Source organism: Canis lupus, chromosome 37 (assembly GCF_011100685.1).
Source record: "Canis lupus familiaris isolate Mischka breed German Shepherd chromosome 37, alternate assembly UU_Cfam_GSD_1.0, whole genome shotgun sequence".
Classification (NCBI taxonomy): Eukaryota; Metazoa; Chordata; class Mammalia; order Carnivora; family Canidae; genus Canis; species Canis lupus.
Window position 1 is genome coordinate 23,111,733 of NC_049258.1, and position 15,221 is coordinate 23,126,953.

The 15,221-nt window shown below is 48.1% G+C and overlaps 1 protein-coding gene across 1 annotated transcript in view; it reads right to left on the reverse strand.

Moving 5' to 3' along the window:
- The window catches only part of MARCHF4 (membrane associated ring-CH-type finger 4), a 114,172-nt gene that overhangs the window by 10,661 nt on the left and 88,290 nt on the right, over positions 1-15,221 (reverse strand). Inside the window, exon 3 of the mRNA XM_038585684.1 lies at positions 11,707-11,899. Within this exon, the coding sequence (XP_038441612.1) occupies positions 11,707-11,899 (193 nt within the window). The remainder of the gene's footprint in view (positions 1-11,706; positions 11,900-15,221) is intronic.

Genomic DNA, 15,221 nt, shown 5'->3' on the forward strand with positions numbered 1-15,221 from the left:
TAAGAGCATGAAGACTCCTTGGAATGAATGAGCTTAACTCAGTAGGACAGAGAAGTAGAGAAGTATTCCTGGAGCCCCAAATATCCCTGCATGGGTATAAGTGAGGGGTCCGTTCCTGGACATGTGTGGGTGAAGCTATGCCCCAAGGTGCTGTGGATGTTTTCTGTAGGGGTTCTCTACAAAGCTCAGAGCTCTCACCATCTGGACAGACGAAGACAGAATTGCTTTTCTCAGCCACTCTGGCTGATGGCGATGAAGGTCATGGTGATGATGGTCATGTTGATGGTAGCCAGGACCTGCTGAATGCTTACTATGTTTCGGTCACTCTAAAAGGCCTTTGCAAATGTAGTCTACATCTCACAGAAATCCCATGAGGTAGGTCGTATTATCGATCTCCACGCGACAGAAGAGAAAACTGAGCTCAGAGAGACTTAGTGTCTTACCCAAAGACACACAACTTGCACATGTAGTGGGACATAAATTTAGGTTCATCTGAAACAGAACAGTGCCATGTGCCTGGGCTCCTTCCTCACTCGTGCTCCAGGTCGTGTGCTCCCCCAGAGAGAAAAGCTATGGAGGAGATAATTTTTTTATAGTCTGTATGCATGAGTATACAATTTTTTTTAAAGGTAGTATTTATTTATTCATGAGAGACACACAGAGAGAGGTAGAGACACAAGCAAAGGAAGAAGCAGGCTCACCTCAGAGAACCCGACACGGAACTGGATCCCTGAACTCCAGGATCATGCCCTGAGCTGCAAGCAGAGCTTAACCACTGAGCCATCCAGGCATCCCTACAATTTCTATTTCAATTCGCATTTAAGATGTCTTTTGTGTTATGCATTTTAACATATGTGTTACGGTGTTACAACAGAGCGGCTAAGGATGTGGGCTTTGAAATCAGATGAAACTAGCTTCTAGCTGTGTGACTGGGTGATTTACCTCTTAGCCTCAATTTTTTTTTAAATCAGGAAAATGGGCATTTAATAGTTTCCACATCCTAAGGTTGTAGGGAGTAAATAAGAGAATGCACATAAAGCACTTTTTACAGCGTTTGGTACGTAACAAATAATAAATTTTTGTTATTATTTTATTATCATTATTACGAAATAAGTTTCACGTGACTTCATCTTAAAGGAGTTATGTTAAAATTACAAATTAGCTTATTTAAGCAAATGTGCCAAAATTCTATATCTAAAAGAGTTTAAAATCCCAGGATTTTAAAAAACTACCCTTGGGGATGCCTGGGTGGCTCAGTTGGTTAAGCATCTGTGATTGGCTCGGGTCATGATCCCAGGGATCGAGTCTGGCATCGGGCTCCCTGATCCTCAGGGACTCTGCTTCTCCCTCTCCTGTTCCCCCTGCTTGCGCTCTCTCCTCTCTCTGTGTCAAATAAATAAATAAGTAAATAAGTAAGTAAGTAAGTAAATAAATAAATAAATAAATAAATAAATAAATAAATAAATATTTTTTAAAGAGTGCCCTTGGGAACTAGGGTATTCTTTCTTAGAGTATTCTAGTGCAGAGCACTTGTGGAAATTTCTCAATGACATAGCCAGTGACAGATATGATTAACTGTCCACCAAAACCCCATTCTTCTCTTCCTTAGTACAGAGTTGCCAGAGAAGGAATGACGTTCCAGCTCTTTGCACCCACGGGGAGCCAGGTGACCAGCGCTGCATGTGAGATGAGTCGGGCCAAAGTTTAAGAACAGGTATTGAGGGGGAAAGTGTGTGTGTGTGTGCGCGCACACTTTGTCCATGCTTGCTTTTATTTTCTATTAGCTGGAGATAAAAGATTCAAAAGCCCAGGGAACTGTGGCCACAAAATGGGAGCCTAGATCCCTGAATCTCTGCGTGGAGGAGAACCACCCAAAGACCAGCAGCTTTCGCTTCATTAAATCATGAGATATTATATATATATATATATATATATATATATATATATATATATATAATCTGCTAAAGTTACCCTAACTAAATACCTGCAGTGCTAGGATAGAGGCCACAAGACAAAAGCAGCTTTGGGTTCAATGAAATGTCTCATGTCATCACCAAAATATATTACTTGGCTCAAGTAGCCACCTTATTTACCATATTGGGGCTTTTTCTAGCCCTAGACCCACTGTCAACAGACAGACATGCCACTCCTGAAGACCGTGATTAGCCACTACTAGTGTTCCAAAGACCACGCTGTAGGCACTAAAGACAGTTCCCAATAGGTGTTCCTAAACTATTTTGAGCCCTGTCACACACCAGAGTAAGTGAATTGCCTCCCAAAGGGTCTCCATTGAGGGGGACAGTGCTCACTTGGTGTGTCTGCTTCCAAATCAGTCATCTGCACTTACGGAGCATCTAGCAGCTCAGCAGTGGACAGAGGTGGCCTTGCATAGGAAGCCCCTGTTGGGGAAGGCAGGGGTTAGGTGGAACATGAGTTAACAGTTAATCTGGAAAGTTGGATAATCCATATGCACTTAATGGAACACAGCCTGAGCATCACCTTGTCCATCTACATGGCTGACCCTCATCAGTTGTTCGGTCTAGCCAAACCTTCTTGAGAATCCCCCACATGGCCACAGTGACCAACCCCTGAGAATTATGACATCTTCTCACAATAGGAATGACTTCAAAATCCTAGAATGTCAGACCTAGAAGTACCTTGCAAGTTATCAGGTTCAACTGTCTCACTTTATAGATGACTTAACCGAACTCTAAAAAGAAGAAGTATCTTGCCCAAGGTCAGAGAAGAAGTGGCTAATCCAGTCTTCAGACCTACATTTTCTACTCCCTAGTCTCTTCTACGGTACCAGGCTCCACCTCCATATTTTCAGTTTATTAGTCAGGGAATTAAAAGATTTGACAGATGAGGTCATTTCTAGCCCAAGGGGAGGAATAAAGGAAGGATCTTTCTTTCATGGCATCTTTGTGCCATCTAAGTGTTTTTTAGTTAACGTGAATTAAAATGAAGTTTGAAAAATGATGTTTTTGTAGTCCTGCTGCTCCTTCCCCCCCCCCCTTTGCCCACTTACTATAAATTAGAATTTGAATTCCTTTATCTCCGAGGGCAGGCACCAGGTATCTCTAAATTATAGGAAAGAACCTCAATGAACAGCACACAGAGGAAGCTTTCACACAAGATTTTCTACAACTCTGTGAATTACCATACTCCACTGTTTTAGAGATTTGGAACAATCTCAGAAACGCTCTCCTTCCTTTCCCTGACCACATCCCATTCGTAAGTAAAAAACCAAACATGATAAGGATGAGGTCCTCATTTTTGCAGGTTTGACTTTTTGGTGGCCAGTCTCTCTGGTCTGCGGAGTGGAAAAAAAAAATGTTTTTGGTGCCAAAGACCTTAATTAATTTGCTCTTGTTAAATCCTAATAACTTGACCCACTGGAGCAGAGACTGTCCCATTTGTTTGCTGGGAAGCTCTGTCAGCTTCTGAGCTGGGGAAGACAGCATCATTAGAGATGACGGAAGAGGAGGCAGGTGGCGTGAGGACATTCTATGTAATCAAATCTTCTCATGGAGGGGACACGGGTGAGGGAACTAAAAGCCTTCAAGAAGAGGCACTGCTCCATATAAGGGCAGAGTCTCAGTTATGTGAGGACATGGGGTCAGGCTCTCTAGGCCGTGACTGGCTTCTGGTTTTAACAGTGTCAGCAAACCTTTATTGGGGAATAAGGGGAATCTTCCCCGATCAAGTGCCTCCCAGCCTGGTCCCTGGTAATTATGAATGGTCCGTTCCTTTACACATGCCACCTCATTCAAGCCTCTCAACAGCACTCTGGAGATGGTATTATTATCCCATTTCCCGGATGAGAAAAGGGAAGCAGAGAGCGGCTGTGCAAATCACTCGAGGTCCCAACGTTAGTAAGAAACTGAGCAATATGTGGTCCAGACCCTTATGTAGCACACTCCTGCCACTCCATAAATCCACAAAATCCCAAATCCTGGATCTTGTGACTCATTCCCTCCTGTTTCTCATTCTCTGTCTTCATCCATCTTTTAAATGTATGTTTCCCAGGTTTCCATCCTTAGCCACCTACTCTTTGAATGCTCCTCCTAAGTTCCCTTGTCAAAACCCACGGCTTTACCCACCTCTTGTTGTTGACCTCCAAACCTGTGTTCAAGTTTCATTATCCAGCTGCCTACAGAAACATTTCTTTACCTCCCCTCCTTCTCATTAGTCACCGATCCTCATCAGAACTGGTCCAATGTCCTCAAAATCTTCCTGTCTGAACAGGAGGCCATAAAAGGCCCTTTCCTTCTTTCTACCCCCACAAAGAGATTCTTTCCTGGCAGTGCCTTCTCCTCTTTGCAGCCCGTAATGTACTCCTTGTCTCTTGCTTCTCTTCTATTGCAAACTCTTTGCGTGGGAACTCTTACCTCACTGCCCGGATTTTAGGCTTGGGATGGTCCTTTCGTTTGGTGCTTTTGCCAAAGACTTACCATTGGTTCCCCTTTGCTTCTCCTATGGCCAACCCTGGTCTCATGCTCGGCTCTGGTATCCCCACTCAAGCCAGACCCTGGTGTTCCTACTTGCTTCAAAGAAGTTCATCCAGTCCTATCCCACGCACATCCTAAGTGCTTCTCAAGGTCATCTGATATACTTCTTCCCCACTGCACTGTTTTGCATTTCTTTCCCTTTGGTTCAGACTATTGTGAGCATTTTCCAACTGCCCCACATCCCCCACCTCTAGTCTTTCCAGCTCTGGTCCATCCTCCCCACAGGTACCAGAGTTATCTCTTTATTTTATTATTTTCTTAAAGATTTTAATTTATTTATTCACAAGAGACACAGACAGAGAGATGCAGAGACATAGGCAAGAAGGAGGAGAATAAGGCTCCATGCGGGGAGCCTGATGTCAGACTCAATCCCAGGACTCCGGGAAATGCCTTGAGCTGAAGGCAAATGCTCAACCACTGGGCCACCCAGGTGTCCCCAGAGTTACCTGTTTAAAGCACACATACAGGGATCCCTGGGTGGCTCAGCGGTTGAGTGTCTGCCTTCGGCCCAGGGCATCATCCCAGGGTCCCAGGATCGAGTCCTACATCAGGCTCCCTGTGTGGGGCCTTCTTCTCCCTCTACCTGTGTCTCTGCCTCTCTCTCTGTGTCTCTCATGACTAAATAAATAAAATCTTAAAAAAAATAAAGCACACATACATCTGACCACACTTCTTTCCGATATAAAATCTTATCAACGCCTCCCCATCACCAACAGGACGAAGTCTGAGCTGCCCAGCACATGGTTCATGATACTGTGGGATTTGGCTCCTGCCAACTGCCACTTCCCTGTGGCCCATCACCCACCTTCCCTCTGGCTCTTGACACTGAGCCACACAAACCTGCTCCAAGTTTCCCAAGTGTACCTGGTTCTCTCAAATTTCTGTGCCTCTACATATGCTAGTCTCTCTGCCTGAAATGTTCTTTTCCTTTTTTTTCTGGACAAACTTTGACCTATCTTTTGAAAATAGCTGAAGGATAGAGCTTCTTCCTTCAAAAAGCCCTCCTGGAATCCTCCAAGAGGGAGTTGACTGCTCTCTGTTCTGTTCCACCTTTCTCTGAATCTTATACTGGCCCCCACTGTGCTGTGATTTATTTGTAGTCTGGGAGCTCCTTGAGGGCAAGGACTTCGTTTCATTCATTACTTTATTAAAGTTCTCTAGTTTCAAGAACAAAACCAGACAGCCAGGAAATGCTACTGAAGGAATGGATAAGACCATCCTGAGCCCCTTCCCCCTCAGTCTTTTCCTGTGCTCACTCATCTCTGTGTCCAGCTCTTATCACTGAGATAAATGATTAATTTGTCTGCCTCCTAGGTAAAATATAAGATCCTTAAGAGCAAGTGACTCTTATTGGGAGTGCCCTTTCAACAAACATTTTTTAGTGACTGAATGAATTCCCTGAGTTCATGTTAACCAGGAGATGTAGCGTCCCTTACCCTAAGTTCCTTCCACTAGAGTGTCTCACAGGGAGACAAACCACTCAAGTTTGCACCCCAATTTCTTGAGCCTCCCTCTCAGCTGGTGTCAGAATAGCGCTGATCAAAAGGGGAGGTACAACCATGGCTAACCTCCAAGACCCTGAATACAGGACAGGAGCAGCTAAGGCTTGCTAAATTTCTTATTGCTCAGCCATTACCCTATGGGTCAAGGTATTAGGGGACCAATTTCCCTTCAACCAGCCTCCCCATGCAGGCTCTGCTTTTGCAATTTCACAGAGCAATCAGAGATAAAATAAGCAGTAGAAAGCGCCCTGGAATTGAAGTCCAAGGTTTTTGGTCTAATTCTCGGCTCTGCCATTTGCTTAGCTACATGACCTGGAGCACAGTTACTTTAGGTCTTTCCTCACCTGTTAAATATGGATCATAATACTTACCCTGCTCATCTTTTAGGATTATTGCACCCTTTCTCAATTCTTCTCTGCCCTTGCAGGAGTTTGGTGGTTTGTTCTGCCCACAGCAACCTAGTTTTGGTTTTCACAGTGGCACGGATTGACCTAGGAAGTTAGGACTCTACCCAAGAGATGTTTAATCTATAGGGGCAGCTGGTATCCCAAAATGTACAACCTTCTGATGTAGCAAAGTCTAGAGCCGTTGTCCACAACCCTGGACCCAGGCTGCATCCAACAGAGAACCCAGACCCTCCTGGGACCCACTTCAGGCAAAATTCTTTGGAGAGAACCAAAGGCCTTTTCCTAGACGTCAGCCAGGCAGACATAGCCGTGGATGGAGCTGATGTGGCTGCATGGGCAGCAAGGTGGACATGTCCCAGACTCTGTATTATTTTGGCTTCAAGGAAGAGAATATCTGCTGGGCTGATGCTGGCACCCAGTGGAGTGTCCCTTTGTATCTTTCTCACCGTCATGAGTTTTCCCTTAGAACATCTTTTATTCTGATAAAAGCTAAGTCTAGTTTTAAGGATTACTTAAAGCTTTATTTATTCATTCATTCATTCATTCATTCATGAGAGACACAGAGAGAAAGAGAGAGGTGGGGGGAGACACAGGCAGAGGGAGAAGTAAGCTCCCTGCAGGGAGCCCGATGCGGGACTTGATCCCAGGACCCCAGGATAACAACCTGGGCCAAAGGCAGATGCCCAACCACTGAGCCACTTAGGTGCCCTTTGAAGATATATATTTCACATTTACTCAGAGTCTTTACTATCTGAGGCTATTTAATAGTCTTAGGGAGTAGACAGATTGTTCTTGGTGTCTGAAAAACAGAGTAAGTCCAAAGATTCATTTTAACAGATGGTCTTATTCCTTTCTTCTTCAGCCTTTTGAGCTAACACAGGGCTAGACTCATTTTCCTTCTTCTGGTGACAAATTTCTACCCCGGTACCATCCAAGGAGCTTGGGACTATGGATATTGATTTCTTTCATTTAACATTTTTTTTCAATCAACATTTCTTAAGAATACTCACCTCTCCCATTATCAGCTCTACCTACTTTCTACCTTCCCCTGCCCACTCTTTCACAGCATGTTCTTCCACTCTCTTAGCACTTCTGGAAGGGAAACTTCCCTTTTCCTATAGGAATAAGCTAACTGACTGAGTTTTAAAACTGATGACCACCTCAACAGCAATATAGGTGCCACCCTGTGACTCTCTTGTCTATGTTATTCATTTTCATGCAGGAAGAAGATCACATACGTTTCCTTCTGGCCCACCCAGCGAGGTCTCTTTCCCTGTTCCAGCTCCTCTGCCTCTCATTGGTTCAGTGAAACAGAGTTGAGTGGCCAGAAATTGAGATTCATGGACAGGAGGTAGTAGGATAGAGGTGACGGTACACTTACATGACTTGCTTGCTCTTTCTCTCAAAACAAACTAGACCCTGGGCTGGCATTCCGACTTGTTTCCCTGGAATTCTGACAAAGGTGGAGTGTCAGCTGTGTTACAACATCCCCTCGGTTGGAGGTAACCCTGATTGGTGGGTGCTTTACTGTGAATGCCTGATGGGAGGCAGTAGCTTTGAGCTTCCCTGAGTACAGTGACACTTCTAACTGTGCATGACTTCTGTGGGGAAACTATGTCAAGGTGGATCCTGTACCCACAATTGTGGGTCTCATCTCCTTCTTTCTGAGCTATCATCTGGGGGCTGAGGGACTATCCCTGAACTAGGATATGGAGTGCAGCAAGGACTCGCCTGGACCTGCCTTGCGGAGGCTGCGTGTGGTTCCTGTTCTAAATTCCTCAAAGTGAATCTAGTGACAAGTGTACTCTCGGGTAGTTCTGTGACTCTAAATGTCTAGTTGAGCCTAAAAGTAAACACACTGCGGGTAGACATTCCAGGCTCCACCTTATTGTCCCTACCAGAGAGCCCCTCAAAGGCTAATACTTTATAACCATATCTGCAGTCCTGGGTATCTTCCCCTCAACTGTCCAGAACACTGCAGAAGAGAAGTGACTAATACCTGAACTTCACCCTTAAAGCCACCAACATCACTACTGATTATTATCACCAATATCAAAATCACCATCAATGCAACCAACCATCACACGAACTTTTTTATACATTTCAACTATTGTCCATCACCTTCCATTCTCTTCTTTAGATCACATATTACTCTTTTTTTTTTTTTAATTTTGTCTCCCAGAATTTTCTCCCATGGACAACCTCTCCTAGGAAACACTGGACTGAGAGTCCTGCTCTGCTGCCTGAGGCGGCCTAAGACAAATCTTTCAGTATCAGTTTCACCATCTGAAAAATGGGAAGAAAATCATTGCCCCTGAGAAATACTCAGACACTGAATTAGCTCCAGTTATAATCAACAAAATGATAGAGCAGTCTAAATTCTTTAAGGGTGAGCTAGTCTAAATATAAATATATCTGAGTACTTTTGGACAGCACCAAAAGCACTTATGGTCCCTGTACATCCCCCTCCTGTCCAGCGGCAGTCTCCAGGCCGTCACTGGCTTGTCGAGCAGATTGGATAGATCATGGTGTGGCTTTGCATCCTGGGAAATTATGTTTTCCTAAAAACTTGGAAGGAAAGAAAGCAATTCAGAAACTCTTAATATTTGGCTCACTGTGCTTCTTCCCAGAACTTGGGTGACTGAGTGCCATATATATTTGAAGAGTAAGCAGAGAAAGAATTCAAGAGATAGAAGTGGGTTGGAGGGAGGCAGATGGAGAGGAGCCAAGAAAGAGACAGAGAGGATGGGATGGTTCTGTGGAGCCCGACTCCGAGGGAGACTCAATAAGCAGGAAAGACCAGGGCACCAGGAAAGCCCAAGCAGGGGTGCTGGGTGGCTCAGAGGGTGCTCGCCTGGACCTGCCTTGCGGAGGCTGGCAGGGAGCAGGCCTATTTAAGGGCTTTTCTTCCAAGTGGGCCCAGGAGCACTCAAAGTTGCAGGTGGCATCTGCAGATGTCCCATAAGTGACACTGAAGACGCCTGTTGTCTGATGCAAGAGGACTTTGGAAAGAGCACTGGGCTGCCATCAGGAAACCTTTCTTCTAATCCCAGCTAAGCAATCTAGAGCAGATCACTTACTCCCCTTCTCGGGGCACCAATTCTCTCAACTTTCAAAACAGGAGTTGTAGGTTGATCAACAGGTTGATCACATGGTCTCTTCTATGTTCACCTCCCTCAGTCTTCAAATCTATGGGGCCCTGAATGGTAGGTAGTATTTACGCTCCTCTTTCCCTCCCATGCTCCATCCAGGGGAGGAGGAGTACGCTTTCCTGGCCCACCCCTACGTTGATGTTGGGCTCATTGATGACTTGCATTGGCCCACGGGCTGGGGGCAGAAGGGACAGTGTGTCAGTACTGAGCAGAAGCTTCCAGAGGCTATGCAAGTTTCCCCCAGTCCTCTTGTGCTCCTGTAACTGGCTAGAAGAGTATACCCCAGCAGCCCCTGCCCCTTTAGCCTGGGCCCCAGCACGAGGAGACACTCAGAGCAGGCTGGAACCCAACGCACACTCAGAAGCTAAGCCGAGCCAAGCCCCGCTGAGCCACAGCTGTCATGCAGACCCATCAGTGGGAAATAAATGCTTGTTGTTGTGAGGCACTGCAGTTCTGGAGGTGCCTGTTACCGCAGCCAAAGCAGACTAATACACCACGTGACGGGAAAGCAAGTCTCACAGAAGCACACATCAGAGACCAAGCCAAAGCCTGCCTGAAGGAGAATGAAGGGCAGCTGGAGAGGTTCCTACAGGCCGTCCGCTGCTGCCCCCCTCCATGCCAGAGCCGCACACCTCCATATGGAGACACACCTGGGTCCTGGCAGCAACAACCCCGGCCTCAGCGGGGTAGGAAGGAATACTGGTGGAGGGAGAACTAAATTAGAATGCTCAAAGTCAAAGTCCTCCCCATTCACAGTTCTCCAAACCTGGGCAGTCTTGTCTAGGTGCCACAAAAGCCTGCCTTTAAAAAGGCTCTGAAAAAAAAAAAAATAAATAAATAAATAAATAAATAAATAAATAAATAAATAAAGGCTCTGGAACTCCGGGTTGATGTGTTGGTTTAGCTACAGGGAGAGGCCGCAAGAGGCTTACACAAGTATCCAAGTGCCAGCATCTCTGCTCTCTGGCTGCTGTGATCAGCATGCAAGTCTCCAGGCCTCTCTGACTCCTAATATTAAAGAATCCCAAGGAAATTCATGTAGCATCCTCCCAGCCAAACTCTAGCTAAGAGATGTTTTCCTGCCAAAAGGAGCAGTGCACATAGTTGATATGACATACAAACGAAAGCCCAGAGAAGACAACTGTGGCGCTTCGGTGCGGTCAGCCTCATGGCCCAGGGGATAACCCGAGAGTTCCAGGTGAGGATGTCTGACGAGCACTTAGCCAGGCTTCATGTCATTGCGAGAAAACCACGACCTCGGTCCCCCCAGTGACAACTCCAGACTTAAAAACCATAAGCATTGGTTGGGGAAAAAAAAAACAACAACAAGAAGACCCGGCCCTTCACCAATCGACCTAACATAAAAGAAGAGGAAAGAACACAGATTTGGGAATGGTGTAAGGGAACAGGCAGGAATTAAAGAGGCGGGTTTCCAACTTTTTTTTTTTCTCTAAGACACCAAAGACTTTAAACCAAAATCTTACCTAGAGCAGAAACATAGGTAAATGGGTAAAAGTACAGAAAGTCAAGGTGAAGCAAGGGCAAGGATTCGGAGCCTGTCTGTGCTGCATCCCATGGCCCGCTCCCAAAATTGGTTCCCGAAGCTGCGTATGGAACTCCAGGACTACCCACAGTTGGCAAACCACTAGACTAGGGAGATCTGGGGCATTGTAATAGGCTCGTGGAAGCCGAAAAAGGCGGGGGCGGCGGGGGGGGGGCAGCTGTCGTCATGGCTGTTTCTGGGCGTTCTGCCGGGAAGACAATGGAGCCAGAGGCGTAGCCACCCCTTGTCATGGCTTGGCAACCATGGAGTACACAGCAGAGGAGCGGGCCTCCACCTCCCACTCGAGGCAGATGGACTGACCTTCCTCAAGTCTTCTGGGAGGCAAGCCTCCTCAGCCTCATCCTCAACTGGGCAAGACTAGATTTGCTTGGGAAAGATGGAGGTCTTCCTTCCTTGGCCTGTCTCCTCCCCCACTCCGCTCTCCCCTCGTGTCTAAGGCGCTGGCTCCTCTCGAGCCTACAAGTCTCAAGCCTGGTACTCTGACCTTCCAGAAGGAGGGACCCTGTGAGGTTGTCTAACTCGCCAGCTCGTGGCTCCCCACTTCCCACAGAAACAAGCCCCCAGACCCACCTATGCACACCACATCCATGAATCCATACATCCCATAGCAGATCTGGAAGAGGAGGTCTTGGCGCTGCCATTTTGCTGAGGGGCTGAAGGTTGACCAGATAAGCCAAGAGATACTGGCGATGAGGAAGAGGGAACCCAAGATGGCGGCTGCAATCTGAACCTTCTCAATGACTGTCAGAGAGATGGCCTGCCACTGCAAAGAAGAGAAGGACAGGTTAGCGGTGGCTGGGATGCCCTTACCCCATCTCCACCCCATCCCCATTCCTCTTCCTTCGGCTGCCCCGACCTCTGACCTCTGGCTCGGGATTTAATACAAGGCTTTTTAACTTGCATTACGTGGCTATCTTCACAAGTTTCCGAGTTTTATTTTGTACTTTCAGTGTGGAGGAAACCTGTATCACACCAAATGGTCAGACACTATTGTAGGGAGAAGGTTCTGGGCAGCCACGGTTGGGAAGGAAGGCCTTTATCATTGATCACGATACAGCCAGAGAAATGAAAAGGGGAAAGTGAAAGTGCAGAGCCAGTGTGGGGCCCAGAATATTCTTTTCGGAGCAACACTGTTTATCTTCACACGAATAGGGCGCAGGCCTTTCTTTTGCTTATTTTCTACAACACCTGGCACGTCACTTAATATAAATGCTAGAGATTATGAATTCAACAGACAAGGAGAGGACCCGGGATGTGGGGGAGAGAGAAGAAACACAGTATAATTTACTGACTATATACGGACACTGAGATTTCATTTTTTTTTTTAACAGAAAAAGCATCATGCTCACAGCAGTATCGATGGATGGATTGAAGGCTGGGGTGTGCGTAGGTTTCAATTCTGCAATTCTATGATTCTCAGAAGCACAGGCCTAAATGAGCCAGGAGTTGGATTTTTAGTTTGGGATTTATTTATGTTCTCACTCAACAAATATGTCCTCTGCTAGTAAACAAAAACAGAAGATTTCTGTCCTCATGGAATTTATAATCTAGGGAACACAGGTGATCAAATAATTATTTACAACTGCAGTTCATCAGGTGTTAGTGAGGGAGGTACATGGAACTATGAGAGCCTTTGACGGGAGGATTCAACTTGTCAGAAGCAATGCTTGAGTTGAGTAGGAGTTTAGGCAAAGAGAGGAGGGAAGAGTGCTCTAGGCATAGGAGAAAACATGTGCAAAGGTCCTGTGGCAGAAGAAGAGTGTAGTGAGTATAAAAACCTGGGAAAAGACCAGAATGGGTGGAGCAAAGAGAGCACCTGGGAGCGTGGGTGATGCAGCTGGGGAAATAAGAAGAACATGTGCAAACTTGAAGAATTTTGGCTGTGTCCTAAGGGTAACCGTGATGCTCTGGAATAGTTTGTAGCAGGGAAGTGGCAGGATCTGATCTGGGAAGGTGGAGGGCAGGACATTCTTGTGATTCTAGGGACTCCATGTAAAACCCTGCAGAGGAAAGCCCCGGCAGGTGTTTCAGCCTGAACTCCCCCGGAAAAGCAGACAACTTTCCATCTGCCAATAGCAAGTCCTTATTCTGCACGAAACGGCGTGGAGGGGAGCAGTGATTCCAGGCCCCGGAGGACTGGCCAGCGGCTCTGAAGGAACTGGCACCATCTCACTTGCTGGTCCAGATGTGGGACACAAGCCTTTACCTTTCACTGTACACAGAGTGTCCCATTGCAGGCAATTGGCACTGCCTCCCCCAGCCTGGGGTTGCACATGCGGGAATTTTCTAGAAGGTGGCCTGGCCCGACAGACTCCCACCCAATACTGTACCACACGTGCTTTCTCCAGAGCCTGCCCCTCAGTCTGCAAAGAGGGTTCCTGGCTGAGCTTCTTGATTTTTGGTTTTTAAAGATTTTATTTATTTATTCTTGAGAGAGACAGAGACACAGGCAGAGGGAGAAGCAGGCTCCCTGCGGGGAGCCCGACGTGGGACTTGATCCCGGCACCTGAGCCAAAGGCAGAAGCTCCACCACTGAGCCACCTAGACGTCCCTGCGCTTTTTGTTTTCACACCTGGGTCATCAATAACCTTCCCTTTCTCCTGCTCCAGGCTTCAAAACCCCCAAATCCGAAGGCCCAGGAAGGCCCGCGTCCGCAATCCCTAAAGCCACCCTAGTCCCGAGGCCCCCAAGCCAGCTGCAGGACGAGAGCGGGCCGGACTACAGTGTGAAGCGATGCAATGAAGCAGGCTGGGCTGCTGTAGGTGACTCCCCTCCTGCCTGTCCCCGCCGAGCCTCCGGAAAAGGTGCGGGGGACAGAGCTGCGGAGAACCAGGGAGCCCTCAAATCTCAAAGGGGGGCCAGGAGGGGAAGCGTTCACCTCCAGCCAGGCTTCATTCCAGACGAGGTCCTGGCCACAGCACAGTGAGGACCCCGGCCCGCACCCCATGTCCTGGCCTCCTGCACTGCAGCACCAGCCCTGGGTGTTTCCTCTGACGTCAGGAAGGGCCACTGAGCCAGGATGGTGCCAGCACCCTGACCGGGCGGTGCTGCTCCTGCTGGTGCAGTATCACCTGGGAGACGCCCGTGGGCCACGAGGACTGTCACTGCTGCCTCTCCTAAACTGGAAGCGGCTGGTCCTTCCCCCTCCCTAGAGGACCGCAACGGTGGGATGAAAGAACTCTGCAGGGGACCAGCTGCCCTCACGTCCACTCTTCAGGGTGTCTGAGCACCGGGTGGGGTGTCCCAGCGGTGCCCGTGCCCTGTAGGTGGGAGCACCCAGGCCCGGTGTGCCAGGCCACCCGCCAGGGTGCCCGTGGGCAGCCTGTGCCCCCCGTTTCATCTGTAGCCTGGGCATCAGGACCGTGCCCGCCGTGTGGGGCTGCCTTCAGGGTTCAGTGACACGCAGAGCGATGGTCCCCTAGGAAACACCTAGGACTGCGGCTCGGCAGTGGCAGAGGAGGTGAGGAGTGGCCGCAGCCGCCACCCCGACATCCCTTCCTGGACGGCTCTTCTAGCAACGGACCGGCCCGCTCGCTGTGTGTGCGGCTTGGCCCCGGGGTGGGGGGACCCCAGGCCTGGGCCGCACCTCCCGGCCCTGACAGCGGAGGGGGCCCGCGCTCGGCTGCCGTCCACCTGCTCGCGGGGCGCGGGGGGCACTGCAGGAGGCCGCCCTGGGCTGTGGCCTCGAGGCCCGGGCAAGGCGGGGACAGGCGGCCGCCACCTACCAGAGGCTGCGGGCGCTGGGGGCCACGGGCGGGCTGGGCCTAGGACCCCGCACGGAACACTGGTTAGTGGCGACGCCAATAGACCAATATTGTCCACGCGGCCAGTTGCTCCGTGTCCTTAAGAGACCAGAATGACCTTCTTTTTCTTTTCCTTTTTCTTTTTCTTTCCTTTCCTTTCCTTTCCTTCTTTCTCTCTTTTGGCGTTCTTTGTCTGTCTGATTGTTAGTCTTTCTTTCTTTTCTTCTTCTTTTCTGTCTTTCTTTGTCTTCTTCTTTTCATTTCCTTATCTCTTTTTCTTTCTTTCCTTCTTTCTTTTTCTTCCTTCTTTTCTTTCTTTCTTCTTCTTCTCTTTCTTCTTTC